The sequence below is a fragment of the Tiliqua scincoides genome, chromosome 3, assembly GCF_035046505.1.
Source record: "Tiliqua scincoides isolate rTilSci1 chromosome 3, rTilSci1.hap2, whole genome shotgun sequence".
NCBI classification, from domain to species: domain Eukaryota; kingdom Metazoa; phylum Chordata; class Lepidosauria; order Squamata; family Scincidae; genus Tiliqua; species Tiliqua scincoides.
In genome coordinates, this window is record NC_089823.1 from 151,524,361 (window position 1) to 151,546,933 (window position 22,573).

Sequence of the window (22,573 nt, forward strand, 5' to 3'; positions counted from 1 at the left end):
CAGCGCCTGGTCACTGTGCCCTGACATGACACGGGTGGGTCACGGCTGCAGCCCCTTTCCAGGTAAGCCAGGACGCTGCCAGAGGAGTCGTCCCCTGGCTGCAGTAGGAGCAGCTCCGACCAGCGCGTGGCAGCAGCACTTGAGCGCACGTGCTCGCTTTGGAGAGTGCTGCAGAGAGAGAGGCTGCCCCGCACCTTGCCTGAGGGGGAGGAGTGAATCAGGGGTTGGGGAGCGCGAGACCCTATTTGCTCTGCGAGATGACGTCAGCAACCAGCTCGGCCCTGAGCTTTCTATGCGGCTCCTCCGCTCAGGCACTTCAACAAGGCACCCCTGGAGAGGGGGCCTGCTGGGTCGCATGGCGATGACGCAATAGCGGCGCGCCGGAGGGTTGTAGCCCTTGGTCAGGTTGTTTCGATGTCCGCGAGCGGGTGCGCGCGGCTCCTCTCTCGGCTCCGCTATCGGGGCTCCGTCGCTGTCCGGAGCCTGCGGGGCGGAGGCCCGAGCCGCGCAGCCCCGCCCCGAGCGACGGCCTTCTCCTGCTCCGCTGCTTCCTCCGACGGAGGCGGCGCCGGCGCCAGAGCCCCGGACACATCCTTGTTCGTGCCGCTCCCGGTGTCGCCGCTGCCGCCCGGCCCGGAGGGGGACGTGGGTGCCGAGCTCACCAGGCCGCTCAACAAGAGTAAGCGGCGCTGCTGCTGATGGCTGGCGCGGGCTGCTGCCCGGGCGTGTGAAGGGGGCCCGTGGATGCCCTGCAGACCCGGAGGGTTGTCCTGTGCCGGCCCCCCTGCCTCTGCAGTGCCACCCCCGCTGGGACGTGCTCGCTTGTGGCACACCGACAGGGCCCTCCGAGTGTCAGGCACGCTGCGCTGCCTGTGGGGGGCTCACACCCCCAGTGGCCCTACTGGCAGACAGGGTGGATCCAGGGTTTGTGGTTGGCAGAGCACGGGCACTACCAACTCCAGAGCCCAGGTCTACCTGCTGGGTACACCTGGGTTCTCACCTGGTCTTGGAGCCCAGGTCTGCTGGCTGGGTAGATCTGGGCTCCTATTCCAGTCAGTCTTGCCAGTGCCTGCCCAGTGAGTGTTCCCCTGCACCCAGTTTTGTTCCTCAGCCCAGCAAGTGCCTTTGCCTGCTGGTAGTTTGGGGGGGGGCGTGCATCCGTAGTACCCCTTGGATCTGCCCTACTAGCAAATGACCCTCCCTCGAACTCCCGTGGTACACCTGTGGACCACTCACAGCACCCCAACATGCCATGGCACACAGGTTGAAAATAGCTGTTCTGGCTAGTAGCTTCCAGGCATGTGCAAGCTCCCTGCCTTTTTGCCTTTAGGCTGCAATTCTGTCCACCCTTAGCATGCAATCCTATGCATGCCTACTCAGAAGTGAATCCCATTGGGTTCAGTGGGGGGTTACTCATGGGAAAGTCATTCCAAAGATTGCAGCCTTGGGGCCTTGTCCCATTCAGCTTTCCAATGCTGATGCAACTGCGTCAATGTGGGTGCCCCTCTTTCATTTAGCAGGGGGAGAGTAACTGGCTCTCCTCACCCCAGCAGTGACTTCTCTAGTGTCTGTCTGCTGCTGTTCTTCTGCATCTTATTTAAATTGTGAGCACTTTTGGGACAGGGAACCATTTAGTTGTTTGACTTTTTCTGTAAACTGCTATGTGAACTTTTTGTTGAAAAGCAGTATATGAACACTGTTAATAATAATTAATGGGGTGCATACTGCATCCTACTGGGGGGCAGTCATGGAAGCCTCCTCAAGGTAAGGGAACATTTTTTCCTGTACTTCGGATTTGCACCAACGCTGGAAAGTTGGATAGGATTGAGCCAGAGTCATAGAGTTGGACCTACAAGATCATCAAGTTCAACCTCCTGCCAGTGCATGTGCTGTCCTCAAGTGTAATTTCCTCAGTGGTTGGCTCTGTGGTTAAAGACCTCCAAGCAATATAGATTCCTAGAGTTGGAAAGGGAACTTTTTTGGTTGTAACTCCCATTTGAATGCAAGTGAACAAGCGTACGTGATATAACTAGAAATGTCTGTTCTACTCTTCTGACTTGGTTAAAAATGGTAAGAACTGAGGGAAGGGATAAGAAGGGAGTTAGTGGCATGTTAGTACAGGGATGTCAAACATAAGGCCCGGGGGCCAGATGTGGCCTGCGGAAGCTTTCTATCCGGCCCTCAGGCTCTCATCTACTGAGCAGTGCTGTAGTGTTACTGCTGAAAGGGCAGCTGACATGAAAATTGGGCTCTCTCATATCTTGAAATATGATCAAGATTTTTGTATTTTCTGTTCTGTTGTTTGCAGCTAAGGAGTTCCTAAGTAAGAAAAAAGTAATTATTTTTTATTATGACCTGCTTAATGACATCAATTCCTGCCTAATGACATCACTTCCGGCCCTCAGCAGGCATCATGAATGCTATTCAGCCCTCAGTATGAAACAAGTTTGACAGCCCTGTGTTAGTATGTTTTTAAGAGGAATTATAGTCATTCAAAGCAAATAGGTTTTCATGATAAGGGAAAGCATACTTAGTCAAACTTCCTAGTTCTTTGCAGTGTGTTGTATCCTGAGTGAAGTTAGTGACTGAATCCTATTGATTTCAGCGGATGTTTAGTCATGAGTAACAAAACTCAGGATGCAATCATGTTTTTTTAGGAACACTGTTGTGCCAACCTGGTCATCTCTAAGTTGGATGTCTGTAACTTGGGGATTTAGTGTTGTCAGTGTTGCTGTACGCATACATTCACAAATTTTTTTTAAGGGGTATTTCTTGTTAGATCAGTTTTGGTAGTTTCAACAAGTAATTTACAGTTTATGTTGCAGGCTGAGGAGTTCTAATTTCTATGCTTGGATCTGACAATTTAATGAGCAAGCAGCTGATTATTTGCATTAGGCAAGCACTCCTTTTTTTTTTTAACCTTTTTTGGAATTTCTTGCATATTTTAGTGGTCTGAACCAGAAATGGCAGGGCCCTCAAAGCTTTCCTTTCCACGTTACTTTCCACCACGATACTTCTCGTAACAATTGGTCTATTCTGAATGTACTGTATGTCTGTCTTATGACTACACATTTGTTGTGTGTAGTCATAGTTATATAGCTTTAATCATATTTCTGTAATTTGTCTCACCAATGAGCATGACCTCTATGTTTTGTTTTCTAGGTGAAGCCTTGAAAATACTAAATAAATTTTACAAGAGAAAAGAGATACAAAGACTGGGGGCAGAAAATGGACTAGATGGTACGAAACATAGTTCTGGGGCTAATTGAATTTGTTTAGATGTTTCCTCATGGTTTAGGAGGCCTGCATGTTTTGAATTAATCTAGTTTGGAATTTTAAACTATTCTAAGCAAATTTAGCTTCTGAAACTCTGGCAACGTTCTTCTTAGATTGATGGTGTTTTTACTTAATTTGAAATTAGGGTGAAGTGGTGTACTTACTGCAAAATTATTAAATTTTCATTTTAAAATGCTTGATGTATTTATCTTAGTATTCTAGGGAATTGCAATGTAATTTGCAATACTGAGCTCTTGTTGGTTTTATTCTCCCCCCTCCCCCCCACTTTACAGCTCGACTTTTTCATCAAGCATTTATAAGCTTTAGGAAATACATTATGGAGTCTGGTTCTTTGAGTCCTGATGTACACATTATTCTAAATGATATATGCTGTGGTGCAGGTAAGTATATAGAACATCAAATTACTTTGAAATCCTGCTTACTGAGTTTTGCTCATATAACTGGTTAAATATGACTGGTCTTGCTACTATTTACTTGTGAGGTTTTTGTAGGATTGGAAGCTTTGTCGCTGTAATGTCAGTGTAAGTCAGGAACTGTCTAGTTTAAATCCTACCTACTTCATAAACCAGTAGGTAGCCACAAGCAACCTACTGTTGAATACTTGAAATAGATGCCAGGTATTATTGTTTAGGTATCTGGTACCTGCATGTGAGAGAGACAGGCTGTTATACCCTAAGGGTGGCTGTTGACAACTTGTGAAAGCCACTCTTCTTGCTAGAGAGGATGCTTCTCCTAGTTTGGTAGTCTTGATCTATAATCATGAGCCTTTAAGTCTTTTTTTCTGGTGGAGAAGAAAAGTTGGACCTTGTCTGTTTCACTGTATTCGGCAGTGACACAGATGTCTTGTGTGCAACTGAGTGCAGCCAGAGAGCTACTTCTTAAGCATAGTTAGCAACTCTCTCTCCCTTACTTCCTTTTCCTACTTCAGAGCAAGAGAGAAAAGCATGGGGCTTGTCTGTTTGCTTAAGTGTGACTAAGGACAATCTCCCTCCCTTGTGTTCCTCTCCTGCTTGGAAGCAGGTGAAGAGCTCTGCCAAGACATACAGGGGTACAGAATACATGAGAGAGGAGTTGGCTTCTTTGCTTATTCCCATTGTTTATTCCTTGGCGTCTCCCCTACACATGTGGAACTTTTGCCCCTTGTGTTGGGAGAGTAGAATCCTGACCCAAACCTCTTGGAATGTTTCTGAAGCAATTTCTTCATTTAAAACAATTGAAGGAGCGTAAACATCTTCCTTTTGAGACTGTGCTTGAAGCTGTGTGTATTATAAGAGATGTTGCAACTTGGTCTCCAAGAAAAAATGTTTGTAGGAAAGATATACTCCAAACATGTCAGAAATGATTTATTCACAAATTACATCTTTAAACTGTTTTCTTATGGGCCATTTAGAACATTGGCAAATATCAGAAGTTTACTTTGCATTCTTAGGTTTTTTTCTGATAGGTCAGTAGTTTAGAAGGAGTTTCTCAGTTAATTGTTTTATGGACGTGAGGAATTGACCACTGGCAAAACCCATCTAGCAAATTGAGCAGGGTTATACAGTCATTTCTCTTTGTATGTGAATTTGCTATCTGAGAATTAGCTTATCTGCTAGGTACAGAATTGCTATCCTCTGTCATTATCCATGCCTCTGTTCTCGTTATCTGCTATGCATAGATTTTCTTGAGGCTGCAGGGATCTTCAGAATGGTGCCTATGTCCAGCGCAGACCCCTTTAAAATGACCAGCTGAAGCTTCTGCTGGTCATTTTAAAGAGATTTGGAGTTGTTGCAGGTGCTGTTCTAAAGATCCCTGCAGCTTCTGGAATGTCTCTGCAGCATTCAGGGACATTTTGTCACTTCTTGCTGCACTCTGCTGGCTTCCTGAGGGTCTCTGCTGGATTCTTCTGATGGTACCGCTCCCCCCCGGGTACCCCTTGTACCTAACCCAATTGATCACATAGGATCAGTGGTTCATTAAATGAAAATTTGCTATCCAGTGGGGTTTCTAGGAACCTAACCCTAGCAGATAATGAAAAATGACTGTATATTGTTCTGAATGTACCATTGACTGGTAGTTTACTAGTAGTTTACTAGCTGTATTTCTTTTTTTCCCCAGGGCACGTTGATGATCTGTTTCCATTTTTCATGAGACATGCTAAGCAGATCTTTCCTATGCTTGAGTGTATGGATGATCTACGTAAAATCAGTGATTTAAGATTGCCACCCAACTGGTTAGCTTTTCTAAAAACTTTGTCTGTTTTTGTAACTGTTTATGTGCTGAGATGGTTTGTTTCATGTAGTTCTTATTTGTACTTAGCATTTTTGTATTATGTATTAACTCTTATTCCATTGTTTGAAAGATTATACTAAGAGCAGGAAACCAGTGTCAAATCTTGAATACTGATATGTGAGATTTCTGTGGTTTGAAATCTAAAATATTTATAGATGTATTCTCAAATGAATGGATTTTAGTGACACATAAGTGTTACTAGATTTCACCCTAACATTTCTATCCTGTGCATGTTTCTTGTATCGTCCTACTAAGTTCAGTGGGGTGTACTCCTAAGTAAATGAACATAGAATTGTAGCTTATGTCTGAGCTGTATCCTGTATAGAATCTGATCTAATGATGAGGGGATTGTGTTACTTGATTTTTTAAAAAATTCTGAAATGTGAAACCATGGGCCATAAATCTTAATTGGGCATTAACAAATAGAGCTGGCTTCTGGACAGCTGCTCCTGCAGTGCTTTGTCCTGATCTTAGTGATATGGTGGCTCATTCTAGGTCTCCTATTAGAAACGTCTTGTTCCACAGTTCTCAGGAATCGTATTAGTGAAATTTCTGATTGTATAAATAAGCCTAGTTAATCTAGATGTATAAATGAAAACACAGTACTGTTCCCTTTCTGTCCACCCTTTTTGAACTTACGCACAGTGTGTGAACTGTGTGTGAACTTGCATATGGGAATTTATCTCTCTAAAGCAAAGCTGCCAGTGTTGCTTATTTGGTTGTGGAGGAAGTTTTACATTATTCTTAAACATAACCCAGTAAGCATTGGATTGTGTCTGAAGATAGTTACAATTAATCACCACTGAAATCAGTAAGATGTCTTGGTCATGACTAACAAGTCCCATTCATTCCAGTGTCACTTAGGAATCTGAGCTTTCTTGGGATAGGACCTATGAAATTGTGCTAAGCAGTAAAGGAGCAAAATAGCATGCTAGGAGTACATACATGCATAAGACCTTTATTGGCATAGATAACAGAAATACAGAACAAACAAACATCCAGAACACACACACACACACACACACACACACACACACACAATAAAATAAAACAATCATAATCATCCAGTACCCCTCCCCCATTCACCATAATATAGCAGAAGACCTAGAATTCCGTCCTGCCAGAATCCCAGAAACAAAGTTGGCAACCTTGTCAAGAGAGTCAGTATCCTCTATAGAAAGAAGAGTTTGTAATTTAAATGAATCCTCCCAACCCTGCATTTTGTTCAGCAGTGGAGCCAGATAGTTCTTATGAAGGGTGTCATGCAGTGGGCAATAAAAAAAGATATGATGTAATGTCTCCACACAGTTCCTGTCACAGGTACATCTTCTTTCTGAGTAGGGAATGCCACTAAACCTGCCCGCTAGTAGAGCTGATGGAAATGCATTGCATCTCGCAAGGGAGAATGCTCTGTGAGCCTGTGGGCACTGCAGATGATAAAAGAAAGAAGCTGGCTTCCCAAATCTGACTGGGATGTGCAGATGGAGAGGAGAGCAAATGGTGTTAGCTGCACAGAATAGCTCTTGACGCTCAATATCGAGCAATCTTTCCTTGATAGTCCTGTAGGCTTCGCTTAAACCAATCATACCCAGGCTTACTGTGTCTAGCTAGGATACAATGTTAAAAAGAATGTTCACAAGGAGATCAGTGGTTCTAATTTTAAGTATGGTTACTTGTGAGCAAATGCCACTGATTTTGACAGTTTCAAACATAAGTGTTTAGGAGTGACTAGGTGTTTTGATTCACCACAATCTCGAATATTGAAATTTTGTTGTGCATCTATAACAAGTGCATTTTTAAGAGTATGGAAATACTGCATCTCATAAAAAGAAAGAAGAGGAAACTATCTTCTTGGCAGTGAACAACTTAATTTCTCAGTTTACCGTTGATCACCAGGAAGATCACTTCTGGGGAAGAGCAATACACTATTCCTCAAAAAGGGGAATTAAGTTCCTGTACAAATCAACTTGTATTTTTAACCTTTGGGAGCTTCTTCTCTCTTTCGGAGATGAATTTTTACAGCTAAGCAATAAAAATAACTGTTTAAAAATAGGCTAGGGTAATTCCTTTGCAAACCCAATGCTGATAAAATTGTTTCTGTGTGTTTTGTCCTTGTGTTCTAGGTATCCTGATGCCAGGGCCATCCAGAGAAAAATTGTGTTTCATGCTGGCCCTACAAATAGCGGGAAAACCTATCATGCAATCCAGAGATATTTAGCAGCAAAGTCAGGAGTATATTGTGGCCCTTTAAAGCTGCTGGCTCATGAAATCTTCCAAAAGAGTAATGATGCTGTATGTTGGTGCATTTATACTTCTGTGAATCCATGTGTCTGTTCATCCTCTTACACAGTATATTTTGATAATATAGTACTATGCAATATTTTTCGGACTTGTGTAAGCTAAAACAAAGGAGCATGTAGTCTCCTGTTGACGGGAGAGGGAAGAGTAAGAGGGGATGAATATGTGATAATACAGTTATACTAATTGTCACTTGTTATATTGTTTGTCTGTATTCTGTTTTGATCAAGGCATTAGTGAATTCAGGAGTTATGTTACTATAGAATTGGTGAGCAGAATATTTCTAAGTGAGATAACAGAATCCAAATCCTGGGGCAGTTATAACACATTATAATTGTGTTCTGTAGCTCTTTTGCATGTGTGGTTTTAAGCATCATTGAAAAGCAATTAAAATACCTGCGAGTTACTTAAAATCACACTCCAGCAGAGTCTTTTGATGCTTTGTAGGCCATTTTAAAAATGACATTTTTAATAGTTATGAAGCAGAACACCCCTTCAGCTGCAGCACTTTGCTTTCCTTGACTCTGCTGTGCTGATCTGACATTAACATTTACCATTTACCATAACATTAACCCATTAACATTTTTTTTTGCCATAGTATGTATATGGCCACGAGATCTGGAAATCTTTTTCAAAGCTAGTGCCACAGGAATTCCTTAGTGAAAGTAAACTAATTAGATAAGCCTGTTGGTGGAATGGCAAAGATCCCTTAGAATTTATACAGATTAAAAAAAAAGTGTGTTTGAGGTTGTGTATGGGAATTTGCCTCTTTAAAGCAAAGCTGTCAGTCTTGAGATGGAGATAGAATGTGGGAGGTAGAATATCAGCTGGAGAATGTGACAGTTGACAGTGAGAAAGGAAGGAGAAATCCAGATTCATGGAGAGCCTTCAAGGGTTTTCAGAAGAAAAGTGCTTTGCTTGAACTCGGTGTGTCTGCTCCAACACCAGATGTCCCTGTCCAGAAGTGATCCATTGAACAAGATTTGGTTTTTGGCACAGAAAATTACAGAAGTTCTGAAGGGAAGGATCTTCCCCCATTCCCATTTTTCCTTTGAGCCTTTACTTTTGCATCTAGGTTTTTTCTAGATCTAGTTTGCAATGAGAATTGGTGAGTTCACATTTTAAAAAAAGATCCTATGTGTTGCATCAAATGCTTTGTTGGGCTATATGTTGCTGACTGTCGTAGACATTGTACACTCCCAGGGTTTTGGGGTGCTCAGAGTTCTTGCTTCTCAAACCCTAGAGCCCTCAAGGACCCCTATTTGGTAGTGCTGCCACCACCCTGTACATGCCAGTGTCTCCGTCCAGGGACACTGAGACCCTCTAGGCTTAATTCTATCCCTTGCAGGCACTGAGCACTTTCTTTAATTAAAGCCTCAGTCCTCAAGTTACTAGTCCTCAGTGAGTATTTGGTAGCTTGCTGAACGGCTAGGCAGGATTCTGAACCTTTATCCCCAACAGACAATGTAACAACTTAGTAAAAGGATTTTTACTTTATTAAATACATAGGGTTACATAAGTTACAAAAGGCAGCAAATGCTAGAGGCATAAAACTTCTATGAAACATATCAGCATTAAAATAACAAAGCTAACTGGCTATTTCTGTTATTCCCTACTCTCACCTGGGTTAGCTTTCCTTTGAAGATCTTTCCTCCAGGTTATCTATGAGGCCACATGGCCCTGGCAGACAGGCTCTCCCTGCAGGATGTTGCACCCACAACCTTTTCCACCAAACAGAAAAAAGACCCAGGCACACCCCTTGGACTTTGTTCTTATATTTCTCAGGCTAACAGGCCTGAGGTGACTCTGTTGTTGGCAACCTTGTTGTTGGCAACCTTCAGTCTCGAAAGACTATGGTATCGTGCTCTGAAAGGTGGTTCTGGAACAGCGTCTAGTGTGGCTGAAAAGGCCAATTTGGGAGTGACAATCCCTTCCACACTGGGAGCAAGCGCAGTCTGTCCCTGGTCTGTCTCCCTGGCTATGGGCCTTCCTTCTTAGCCTCAGACGGTTGGCCAAGTGTCTCTTCAAACTGGGAAAGGCCATGCTGTACAGCCTGCCTCCAAGCGCGCCACTCAGAGGCCAGGGTTTCCCACTTGTTGAGGTCCACTCCTAAGGCCTTCAGATCCCTCTTGTAGATGTCCTTGTATCGCAGCTGTGGTCTACCTGTAGGGCGCTTTCCTTGCACGAGTTCTCCATTGAGGAGATCCTTTGGGATCCGGCCATCATCCATTCTCACGACATGACCGAGCCAATGCAGGCGTCTCTGTTTCAGCAGTGCATATATGCTAGGGATTCCAGCACGTTCCAGGACTGTGTTGTTTGGAACTTCGTCCTGCCAGGTGATGCAGAGAATGCGTCGGAGGCAGCGCATGTGGAAAGCGTTCAGTTTCCTCTCCTGTTGTGAGCGAAGAGTCCATGACTCGCTGCAGTACAGAAGTGTACTCAGGACGCAAACTCTGTAGACCTGGATCTTGGTATGTTCCGTCAGCTTCTTGTTGGACCAGACTCTCTTTGTGAGAGTCTGACTCTGTACTCATTTAAACTGCCCAATCAGAACTCTTGGGGACAGAATCTTCCTGAAGTGGGGCTGGATGCTAGCCCTCTCAGTTCTCCCCTCCCCATTGGAGGTCCACAGCTGCATTCCATCCTTGATGGGCCTTTCTGTCTGCTTAGGTGCTACAATATCACCTCCCATTGAGTTGTAAATTCCGTTGGCTGTTGTTACTCACATCCTTGCAGCTAGGAACTGCAAGCCACTTCTCTGTTACTGGTTTACCTTGGTTCAGGCACTACATGCTACTAGGCCTAAATTGTACATATTCATGACACTGACCCACATCTTTCAATGCAGTATCTTTGGGGAAGTTCCACTGGTGTTTTCTTTCTGAGAAAATCATGTGTATTTCTGTCTTCCTTTTTTAAACCTTGTAGAAAGTACCATGTGACTTGGTGACTGGGGAAGAACGTGTCTGTGTCGATGCCGAAGGCAGGCAAGCTGCCCATGTTGCTTGTACCATTGAAATGTGCAGTGTTACTACCCCTTGTATGTATGCCCTTTTTTTTATAACAAAAAATAAAGTATTTACTGAGTAGTTTTTAAACTGTGTGGGTATCCTGTTCAAAGAATTAACACTGGAAATTGCTACTTATGTATTGTACCTTTTTGAAAGCTTTGTTTTATGCCCTTTATCACATTCTCCACTTTTTGTCTTTTAAGATGAAGTGGCTGTGATTGATGAAATTCAGATGATCAAAGATCCTTCCAGGGGTTGGGCCTGGACACGTGCACTCTTGGGTATGTCTTCCATGAGTTTAATGTGACTAAAGCATCTTTCTTTAAAAGCCATTTCTGTCCAATGTTGCATATATGCAACAAGGATTAAATGTGTAGACTGTGAGCTGGGCGGAAATGGATTATTTGCTGACCTTTCATAAAGTACCATATGAGAGGTGGTTTAGAGTATGAATATATGAACTGTTTGATCTATGCATTTTTGAATCTTCCAAAACAGAGTTTGTTGTTTTGGCATTCTCCAGCCTATGTGTGAGATTCTACTGGTGGTAGTTTGAAGGTCCAGCTAAAAACTTGGGCATGCCCAGTGGTAATTGTACCTTGGTTTCACTGAGTAGCAGACCCTTGTGCAGTTTGCAAATTGAGTTTGGAAAGTCGGGAGTGGCTGCTGTTTTGAAACAAAAGTTTGTGATCCTTTGGATCCCAGTCATTGCTTCCATCGTGAACTGCTGTTAGATGGAAACATAGATGGAGATTGGAATGAATCCATAATTCTCAGTTATAGTTTAGAAACTATAGAAACTATAGAAATTATAGTTTTGAACAGATGGCTCCAGTTTAACCTGCATTGCATTGAAATGAAATGGTGATAGTTCAAAGAACAGCACATAGCAAGGCTTGCTGGGTTTCTCTACCTATGAATGTCTACTTAACTTGCAGTGTGCCCATTACATTTCCCTTGAATTAATTGTAATTATAGCTCTGTGATCAATAAGTATGATATATGTAAACCATTTGATGATTTCTTTTTAATTGCATGTTTATTTCCAGGACTGTGTGCAGAAGAAATTCATGTTTGTGGTGAAGCTGCTGCTATTAACTTGGTGACAGAGCTCATGTATACTACAGGGGAGGAGGTTGAGGTAGGCATCTTTGGCTGCAATCCTAACCTCACTTTCCTGGGAGTAAGACCCATTGAACACAATAGAACTTACTTCTGAGTAGACCTGGTTAGGATTGTGCCCTAAGTCTATACCAGGGGTGGCCAACCTTTCAACGCTAGGGCTCCTGGACCTTTAACAATTGTGTAAATTTCAGCAGGTGCAGTTATCTATGAGATGTCAAGCTGCTCCTGCTGAAATTCCCTCTTCTGCACAATTGTTAAAGGTCCAGGAAGCCCTAACATTGAAAGGCTGGCCAACCTGATCTATACAGTATATGTCTATTTTCCTAAAAATACTATTAAGAGCCAATTTTTTAAAATTAAGTCTCTTCCATCAAGAGTTGATGTCTTAAAGCAAAACCTTCTTGGAGATGTTGTTGGTTAGTTGATTATATACAATGCAGTAAATGTTTTTGTAGTGGTTGCATCCCAATTTATACTCTAGAAATATCAGTTTGCTGATGACCGAAGTACACAGAAATCAAACAAAATGTCAAGTGACCGTGTAGTTCACAGTAGATGCTAGCTTTCCTCCCCCAGCTCCCCAAAACAAAAATCCACTGAACAATGTCTCAGTGTGTGTTTGCTGCCTGGTGCACATCTTTAGAGTATTTGATTCTGAAAGTTTTCTCCTGGAACATGTGCACTTGGAAAATGTCCTTGCCTAGGAAATGGAGTGTGAGTTAGGCTCCTTCATTTCCTTCAGGCCAGATTTATGAGCTGTGGTCATAAATAGGTGATTTCTTATATGTTCCTTTTCTGATCTTGGAATAGTCAAGTTTGTGTACTGTCTACTCTTTCTCATTCTCGTCTGACAAGCTACATTTGAAATGTGCAGGAGTTTCAGAATGACTTTGCAGCATGAGGAATAGCTGTCTGAGTTGGTGGAGGAGGAAGGATCACAGTTCCTTGATGTGCCAGTGTAGCTTGTTTGATCTCTCTCTGCCGTGTCTCCTATTAATTACATTTCTCTCACAATTATGACAGTGTGGTGTTATCTCTCCCTAGGTGAGAAATTATAAGAGGCTTACCCCTATAAAAGTGCTGGATGAGGCACTTGAATCCCTAGATAAACTTCAACCTGGAGACTGCATTGTCTGTTTCAGTAAGAACGATATATATTCAGTTAGTCGGCAGATTGAAGCACGGGGACTGGAGTGTGCAGTCATATATGGAAGTCTTCCACCTGGTAAGTACTCTTAATATTTGTTTGGGTGGGCAGAAATGCCTCTTGAGACATAAATGCAGAGTAACGATCTGCATTTTTACATGGTGTTTTGAATAATCTGGAGCAGTAAGCAAATCATCTTTGCCTAACACAGTAGTTTCCAAACTGTGAGATGTGGCTCCCTGGGGAGCAGTGGAAACCAGCCTGGGGAGCTGCGGAACCCTAGCTGAAAACCTGTAGCCCTATACAATGTATATAGGATTGTAGCCCTAATGGGGAGCTGCACCCAATAGCTCAGTAGCTCAAGTGGAGCTACCAGTTGAAAAAAATTGGGAACCACTGTCCTAATGTGTTTAGGTGTGTTTTTTCTCTTTTGTACTTTATCCTGTATCATTGTATTTTCACATCTCATTCTTGTTCTGTTCAATGATTCTCAACAGAGTTGGGGAACCTAATTATCTTAAATTTGTAGGGATTGTGCCTGCACTTACCATTTTAAAGGCAATCTAATAATATGCAATGTTATCATTGAAGTCACAGTGGCCTTGTGTTTATAGGTGCTATGTGAAGATTTCAGTCTACACAAATAAGGTCTCCATGCAGGCACAATATGTATGCTGCTGAGGTGGGCTGCTGTCATTTCCAAAATAGTCCTAAGCCATTTTTAATCACCATCCAAGGTGTAAGGGCAAGTTAAAAATGGTACATACCATATTTGAAGCCAAAGTGAAATAATAAATACAAAGTTCTCAATGTGGTTCACATAGAAAGGAAATGAGGTGACAATTTCAAATGCATCTTTTCTTGGAGTGTAGACTATACATGTGATTCAATCATTTCAGGGACAAAACTTATGCAGGCAAAGAAATTCAATGATTCTGATGATCCATGTAAAATCATGGTTGCCACCGATGCTATTGGAATGGGACTCAATCTGTAAGTATCCTGATTTAAAGATTATACTTCATCAGATGGTTGAACCATTTTTGTCCTTGTAGTCAGTAGAGTGCTGCCATTTGATATATGTTCAGGTTGGCTATCTAAATCATATTTTCAGTCAGTACCATCTGATGGAACAACTATCCCATTAGAGTCTGCCTGCCTTGTAGTGACGCTCAACACCCCCTCAGATTCTTTATCAATTGTGAAGAGCTTTGAATATCATCATGGCAGGTAGGGAAGGACAAGATTACATTAGGTGGCCCCACATCAAAGGGATTATTGGCTAAAGCAGCCCCTGAATCCTCAGTACTGGTAGCAATCGTAGTGCTCAATGTGCCATCTGAGGGTGCTGTGGAAGGGTTATGCAGGGCTTTGCTCCAGGGCCTCCAGCATCCTAGCACCAGCATTTGTTAGTGACAAATATAGTACAGCCATCTGGAGCTGCAGTATGTCTGATTTGGCTAGACTAGGTGTGTAATAGTGGAATTGCTTGCTCCTCACGTGGCATGGAAAGGAGTTGAGGGATGGTTGGGGGGTCGGACAACGTAGCACTGTGTGTCCCCCAGTGGATGTGCCTTGACTGCATATCCAAGATATCATGTAGCCCAGAATGGAACTTTGGGTAATGGGCAATTATTTATTAGTAGAGAGTCAATATTTGACAGGGAGGTTGGAAAGCTTCCTTTGTTGCTATTTGCCCTATATCGCTTCTGGAACTGCTCAGTTGAGATTTTGCTGAAAGCAAGAGATATATCTCTGGCACAATATGGTATAATATATAGTATTTGCAGCAAATACTAAATATTATACCATGTTGTGTGACTTCACTTGTACTTGAATTCATTATTGTCCTTTTTTCCCTTCAGGAGCATAAAAAGAATCATTTTTAACTCTCTAATAAAACCCACTGTCAATGAGAAGGGAGAGAAGGAAATGGATACCATCACAACTTCTCAGGCTCTGCAGATTTCAGGAAGAGCTGGAAGATTTAGCACTGTGTTCAAAGAGGGGGAAGTCACGACCATGCATCGTGATGACCTGGCACTGCTCAAGGAAATATTGAATAAATCAGTGGATCCCATAGTGGTAAGATCTGTAATATTTTCCTTTGATGAAAATAACACAGGCCTACAAAATTGAGGGTCAGAAAAGTTTTTCCCAAACTTTATGGTGGTTTGATATGAATTTGCTGTGCCATGATATAGGCTTCCTCATGAGGAAGCTGCTTGAACAATTCACTAATGAGGCTATACTATATCTCCAAAACTAGACGTGATAGGGCAAAACGGATGCCATTTTTGGAATCGGCACCCCAAATATACCCAGGAATTGGTTTAAGGAAGCAAAATGTATGTTGGCCTGTGTAATTTGTATTTGTGATCAGTGATCTCCATTTGCAGCACTGGAACACCTTAACATGAGTTCAGCAGTCAAAATATAGGGGAGGGGAGTTGAAGCTGGCAGAGCCACATGCTCTGTCAAAGGTTGCATGTAGAACCCAGAACAATTCATGCCTGGGACCCTGGAGAGCCCCCGCCACTCAGTGCTGACCTAGAGGGACCAGTAGCCTGACTTATTACAAAAGGCAACTTCCTATGTTCCTGATATCACTTAGGGAATTTGCTGGTTGTATAGACTTCAGACCATGCTTTTATATGCTGTTGATTTTGTACTGGAATAAACAGTGTCGTAACAGTTGCTTTATCCAGCACTTGTCAAAATGACAACCTCTGTTAACCTGAATCTTCATCCTCCTGAGCCCCATTCCTCACTTACTTGATAGGGTTTACTTGGTGGTGGCCACTCCACCCCCTCCTTTCTTCAAGAGCACCCTCTAGGGATGGAGATATTCCAGTTCTTTCCTCATGAGGTCCTGGTCAGGTGAGTGAAGGAGCTGAGGGACCCCTGTCAGAGGTACCAGCTTTAAGTTTTGTGAAAGCTTTAAATGGCATATTTGGGTAACTGGGCAACCCCATTCCCTGTATATAACAAACAAAACATTTACTTAAGATCAGTACTGTACTTCCATGAGCTGAACACTTGGAGAATAAGAGTATTCCTGCTCATGGACATCGCTGCTGCTTCCACGAATACTCTTGTTTGATATTAAACTCATGGTGTGAGCTCACCAAGATAAAAAGTTTGAGTAAGCAAAGGAGTTCAGAGAGCAGTTTGGCTTTTTCTGTTTGATGCTGTTTTCATGTTAGTGCTGTAAAAGTTGCATATGGCACCATGACCTTAAAGCAGTGACTCTCAAACTATGAGTTGTGGCTCCCCAGGAAGCCATGGAAACCAGCCAGGGAACCACAGAATCCTCATGAAAAACCTGGTGCCCTATACAGTGTAATGGGAAGCCATGACCAGTGGCCCAGTAGGTAAAGGGAGCCATCAGTTGAAAGAGTTTAGGAACCACTGCCTTAAAGGGTCACTGTGTTCTCTTGCAGCTTATTGAGTTATGTCATCGGATGGTCAAGTAAAGTACACTTCTTATTTAAATCTTGTTTTAAAGAAGAGACATTTTTATTCCTTTTTCTTTTTTCAGACTGCTGGCCTGCATCCCACTGCAGAGCAGATTGAGATGTTTGCCTATCACCTTCCTGATGCCACTCTTTCCAATCTCATTGTAAGAATCAAACCTTGTTAATGGTCATACACCTTAGCACCACACCACATGTTTCATTATTGTAGTTGGGGCACCCTAGCTGCAGTCATGAAGAACGTGCATGTACTCGGAACAAGTACATGAAGGCCTTTCTCTTCAATGTTTTCTTCTACAGCGGAGGGAGTTGCACAGCTTTTAGAATTTAACAGAGGTTGTCCTCTGCTGTGATAGCTGCAGGAAAAGTGCTGGCAGCATGTGTGATTCCCTTACTTGTGGGCCATCTGCTCCTTTGGGTCTTTGTGTTGGTTTTCTGTTTGTAATAGTTATGCTTCCTAGTGACTGTAGGAAACTTGATGTGCAGATTGAGAAATTCTTTTACACCCCTGTAAGTGGATTTTTTCTTCTTCTGAAGGGTAGGTTTCTTCCTTCCATATGCCATGTTAGTTAGCTTCTGAAACTGTCCTGGGGCATGTGCTTCTCTCAGTTTTCTTGAGATCTGGAACATTGGCAGTTTTCCATTTGGGTGGCCAGAGCTTTGCCTAGTTATATATTTTATTTTTCAAACAGGATATTTTTGTGAGTCTTTCTCAAGTTGATGGCCTCTACTTTGTCTGCAATGTTGATGACTTCAAATTTCTAGCTGACATGATCCAGCACATTCCACTTAATTTGAGAGCAAGATATGTATTCTGCACAGCACCTATCAACAAAAAGCAACCTTATGTGTGCACCTCTCTGTTAAAGGTAAGTAGTTTGCATCTGTTTGGTCATAGCTAGCGTTCTGCATCTCTTTGTATTATATTATACTTGCCTGCAATGCATCTTCTGACTGCAGCATATAAGGAAACTAATGAGGAAAATCATTGTCAGTTGGGGGTATTTTTTAAACACATGTTGTTTGGAAGATTTGTAAGGCCACAATCTTGCTGTTAAAGACAACTTCTGCTTGCGCACTAGAGAGGTGAGACTGACCTCTCTAGTGACTGTTTAGCTATTCCATTAAAATTGTAAAAGAGCTTTAAAGCAGGTCTGCACAAAGTTGTCTTCAGGGGTTATATCACATCCCACCAGCTATTTAATGGCAGCTCACCAGGGGCTAGAAAGCCTTCTGGTTTTGCTTTTGACGTGGGACTGTGAAAATAGAGATTAGCAAGCACTAGCTGCTGATGCACTGCATTCAGCTTGGTAGGACGTGCAAAGCAGGACATATTTATAAATGCTTGTCTCACTGGTGGAGGTAAAAAATGGACATGTGTAACCTTAAGAAACAGGTGCTTCCTTTTAGTTAACTGGAGCCAATCTCTGGGCATCCAACATGTAAAAGTAAGAAAAAGAATTGAAGAAAAAAAGAGGGGGGGGGAAGAGATTGTGCATAACTGTTTCATTGCCTTTCTTATCCCAGGGTGTTTGAATTGTATGTTTTATTCCAGGGTGTTTTATCCCAGAGTATTTGAATTCCAGGGGTCGGTTCAATGACTCTTGCAAACTTCTAGCATATGCAGCTTTAGCACACCTTTTGTAACAAGATGTCTGACCTGTGAACGTGTGAGACTGATAAGAATTGCTTTAGTGGCAAAGGCTTTGCTTTGGTTCAATTGCAGCTGGGGAAAGTTTAAGGATTTTGTAGCGTATCATTTTGTATTTTGCTTCTTTTATCCTTGATTGAATCAGTAAGTCTATTATAAAATCCAGCAGCCCTTGCTTGCCTTGGTTCATTAGACATGTTTATAAAACATATCTGTGACCAATCAAAATGAAGTCCCAGCTGTGAGGTTGAAAATTGTCCTAACATTAACAGGGAAAGGTCACTGCTGAGGGGTCATGTGATTTTTGACTTCACCCTACTTCTCTGTTCTGGAGAGTTGGCTAAGAACCTGCATCATTCACCAACCAGGCTGACTTTACTGCCTCTCCTCTATGAGTGACTCTTGCAATAATCTTGCTAATGAGATTTAGGGCAGCTTAGACATCCGAATTGTTAGCTGAATTTGAGAATGTGATATTTGAGGAAAACCTTTGTATTTCACCAAGCAAGAGGGATTATCTGAAAAATTTATGGAGAGCAAATGGGAACATAAAAACAAATACTGTGTGATGTAATTTTTTTAAAGTATTCTCAAAATATGGGGGAATTTTTTAAAAAGATAAATGCGTTTGTTTTTGCTTTCCATGCAGTTTGTTCTGTATTAAACCAAAGCACTGTATAAAACATATGCTATCATTTATAGCCTATAAACTGTTGAAATTGCTGCATTTAAACTTGGCAGAGAAAAGACAATCTGTTGCAAAAGGACATTTAGGAATGTCGAAGATTAATTGCTCATTTTTAACTGAAATAACATTAATATTTATTGCTTAATGCATTTGTCATTTTTTAGTTTGCACGGCAGTTCAGTAGAAATGAACCTCTGACATTTGATTGGCTGTGCAGGCATATTAACTGGCCTCTGACCCCACCCAGGAACATAAAGGACCTTGTACATCTTGAAGCTGTTCATGATGTCCTTGATCTGTATCTTTGGCTAAGGTAATGAATGGGTGCTAGGTTACTACTTCCTCTTAATATGGTATGCTTTGAAGCATAAGAAACTTTCAGTAAGAATTTATTCAGGGCAGCATGTTTATAACCTGGTACAGTCTCTTCTGGACTGTACTATTTCAGACAACATGTTGGGGTCTCCTTTTTTGAAAATGCCTCTTTGTCAGAAATTCTGCATTTGTAGAAAACTGGTGTATCTGAGAGAAAGCTCTTTGGGTTCACTTTCCACATACAGGAAAGGCCTCGTGGAGGCAAACAGGAGATGAAAGCCAGTGAGTGTTTTGGCTAGCATGTTAGACTTGGATCTGGGAAGTTTAGAACCAAATCTTATTGGTCCTGAATCTCATTGTGTGCCTTGGCCCAAGTCACCACCCCTTTGCCACAGGGTGGTGGCTTGTATGAAATGGGATAGCTCCCACATTCCACCCTAAAGCTGCAATCCTACACACACTTTATAATGGGGGAATGGATGGATAAATATGTAATGTGTGTATTTTCTGGTGACACGTGCAATTCTGGGAGTGTATGTCTCTTTAAAAAATGACCTTGCTTGCCCTGGTGGTCCTGGCCCCTGTGCTGCTGAGGGTCAGGACTGCAGGGTGCTGCCCCCCCTGCTGACCCAGTGCCTTAAAATATCTTTGGAAGGCTGGGGAGTCTGCGCATGATCTACCTAGCTCTCTGAAGGCCTCCAGAAGGGGTGGGAGCAGCAGAGGTGAGCAGGAGGAAGGTGGTGCCACCTTGGTGGTGTGGCGCCCTGGGGCATTTGCCACCCCCTCAAGGAATGCCACTGCTTGCTTGCACTGGTTAGCAGTTTTATATTTGCCAAAACTGGCAACAGTTTCCTCTGCACAGCTATAAATGTCTACTTTGGCCTCAGTCTCTGTTTGGATGACAACATAAAACATAAAAATAGGAAAACTGGTCAAGCATCCAAAGCAATATGGAGTAAGAGGAAGTGCTATCGATCTTTCAAGAATTCTGACTTGAATGCGTGTGCTTTTTTTACAGCTATCGGTTTATGGACATGTTCCCAGATGCTGCCCTCGTAAGGGACATCCAGAAAGAACTGGATGATATTATACAGATTGGGGTGCTTAACATAACGAGACTGATCAGAGTTTCAGAAGCCACTTCTGGGGCTGTGTCTGTTCCAGATGATTTTCCTCTTCAGAGGGCTTGTGTCAGTGATGGGATGTTGAATGCAGAAGACCTTCCAGAAGCTGAGAGAGAGTCTTTCCCAAATGATTCAAAGGCCCGGGGGCATCGAAGAACAAGAGGGTCTAAAGTGATAGGCAGTAGGCCTGTGGAAGGACACTTGGATCCTCCAGCTCGAGTTCAGGGGGCTCTGGCTGCTCGATTAATACGGCAAGGACTCCTTACCCAGGATATGCTGAAAGAGCTGGAGAGTGAGTGGCTTGCTCATCGCAATGGCGAGACTGCTGCTCAAAATGCAGGCCCAAACAAGTACAAGGGGAAAAAGAGAAAGTGAAATCCCACACCTTGCAAAATAAACATTTAATAAACTTCAGTCTTTTGATCATGGAGGAATATATTTGTTGTTCTCATGAAAAACTGCAGAAATCATCTGTTATGAGAATGTTATAATTATTTGTACATTGCCTTAAGTAGTGCTCTACGGTATAAGTATAAAGACAAGACTCCTGCTTCAAGTTGTGTACAAATCTAAAGTTTCATTTGTGGTGGGAGAAGCATGGATATTGCAAGATATGAATGTGAGCAAGTACCATTATGTGGGTGTCAGTCCACTTGGAGAGTTGAATCCTTGGGCATTAAGCAAGAGAATTTCTAAGTGTCAAGGCTATAGTAACCGTATTTCTTTCCCATGTGATAAAGTTGATCCAAAGTGGCAGCAGATCTGTACTTAAAAGTTGAACCTTGGACAGCTCAACGCACACTGAATCACCCCACAAAGTCCAGCCACATTTTGTGAATAATACAGCCTAACTTTTCTTTCAGCTCCTGCCACAAGGTGCATAGTTCAACAGATAAATGCATTATAAATGGTAATATACAACTTCACTAGAAAGCAGATTAGTAGAGTGGTGAAACAACTCTTTTGTATTTTGACTTGTACCTGTCTTGAATGGAAAGCCAGCCTCTTTTAATTGTCCCCAATGGAGGAAAGTTCATTCTGATTCTTTGGAAGGGAGCTCTGGAGGAGAGGTCATGAGGCTTCTCATTTGCAGCTTATGAAGTTGTCTTTTAAAAAAAGAAGACAGCCTTTTGATACTTCTGAATGAAAGTGTTCTAGGGGAACTTGTTTTTTGTTTTTTTTTTCTATTCAAGCCCTACAATATTTCACAGAATCATGGGATGTTAGAGGGATATTAGAGCCTACTGGATTAGCACAGGCAACTGCTCTACATTTCTAACAGGTGGGAATCGAGCTTGTGCTTGACAGCCTTCAGTGAGGGAGAGCCCACAACTACCAAACTGCATGAGGCATACTGCTTCAGTGCTGGACATTTCTTACAGTTAGGACATTTTTTCTTCAAGTCTATTCTTAATCTATTTCCCTGTATTTTCATTGATTCTAGTTCCAGAAACCCCTGGGAGTAAGTTCTCTCCTTCTCGTGACAGTCCTTCAGACACTTGAAGGTGGCTATCATATCTCCCCTTAGTCTTCTTTGCTCCACGCTCTTCTAACTCTTCCAAATGAGGTGCGACTAATGCAGAATAGAGTCGAACTATAACTTCACATGATCTGTTTCTGTCAATGTAGGCCTATCATTGTGCTAGCCTTTTTTGCAGCCCCATTACTATCCTGGCTCATGTTCAGCTTGTCCACTAAGCTACCTACCGTAGATTTTTTTTTTAATGCTTCTGCCAGGCCAAATATGTGTGCCTGTGATTTTTTTTGTACCCAAGTGTAAAACTTTATATTTGTCTCTGTTAAATATTTTGTTGCTATGGGCTCAATTAGGGTGAGACCTTGTGTTGCTGAAATCTAGGTACGGTATATCCATGGTATTCCCACAGTCTACTAGACAAGGTATTTTATCAAAGAAGATTAGTCTGGCATGACTTGTTCATGAGAAACCCAGGGTCTAGAAATCACTCCATTATTTTCTTAAGTGCTTGCATACATTCTACTTTAAGCCATTTCTGCCCAATGTTGCATATACGCAACAAGGATCAAATGCGTACACCTGTGCAATAGGCAGAAATGGGTTAATAATCTGTTCCAGAACCTTTCTAGATACTGATAATAGATTTTGTTGACAGTGGTCACCTCTGCATATGTGTGCATGCATTCCCAT

The 22,573-nt window shown here is 42.4% G+C and overlaps 1 protein-coding gene across 1 annotated transcript; it reads left to right on the top strand.

Moving 5' to 3' along the window:
• The first annotated feature begins 387 nt into the window (after positions 1-387).
• SUPV3L1 (Suv3 like RNA helicase) lies at positions 388-20,962 on the top strand. The gene is made up of 15 exons (XM_066622211.1): positions 388-679; positions 3,163-3,240; positions 3,570-3,677; positions 5,395-5,509; positions 7,692-7,860; positions 10,798-10,909; positions 11,084-11,161; positions 11,930-12,021; positions 13,050-13,230; positions 14,052-14,145; positions 15,018-15,237; positions 16,694-16,774; positions 17,321-17,497; positions 19,132-19,280; positions 20,301-20,962. The coding sequence occupies exons 1-15, from the start codon at positions 415-417 to the stop codon at positions 20,779-20,781; spliced, it is 2,400 nt and encodes a 799-aa protein (XP_066478308.1). The 5' UTR covers positions 388-414; the 3' UTR covers positions 20,782-20,962.
• The last annotated feature ends 1,611 nt before the right edge of the window (positions 20,963-22,573 follow it).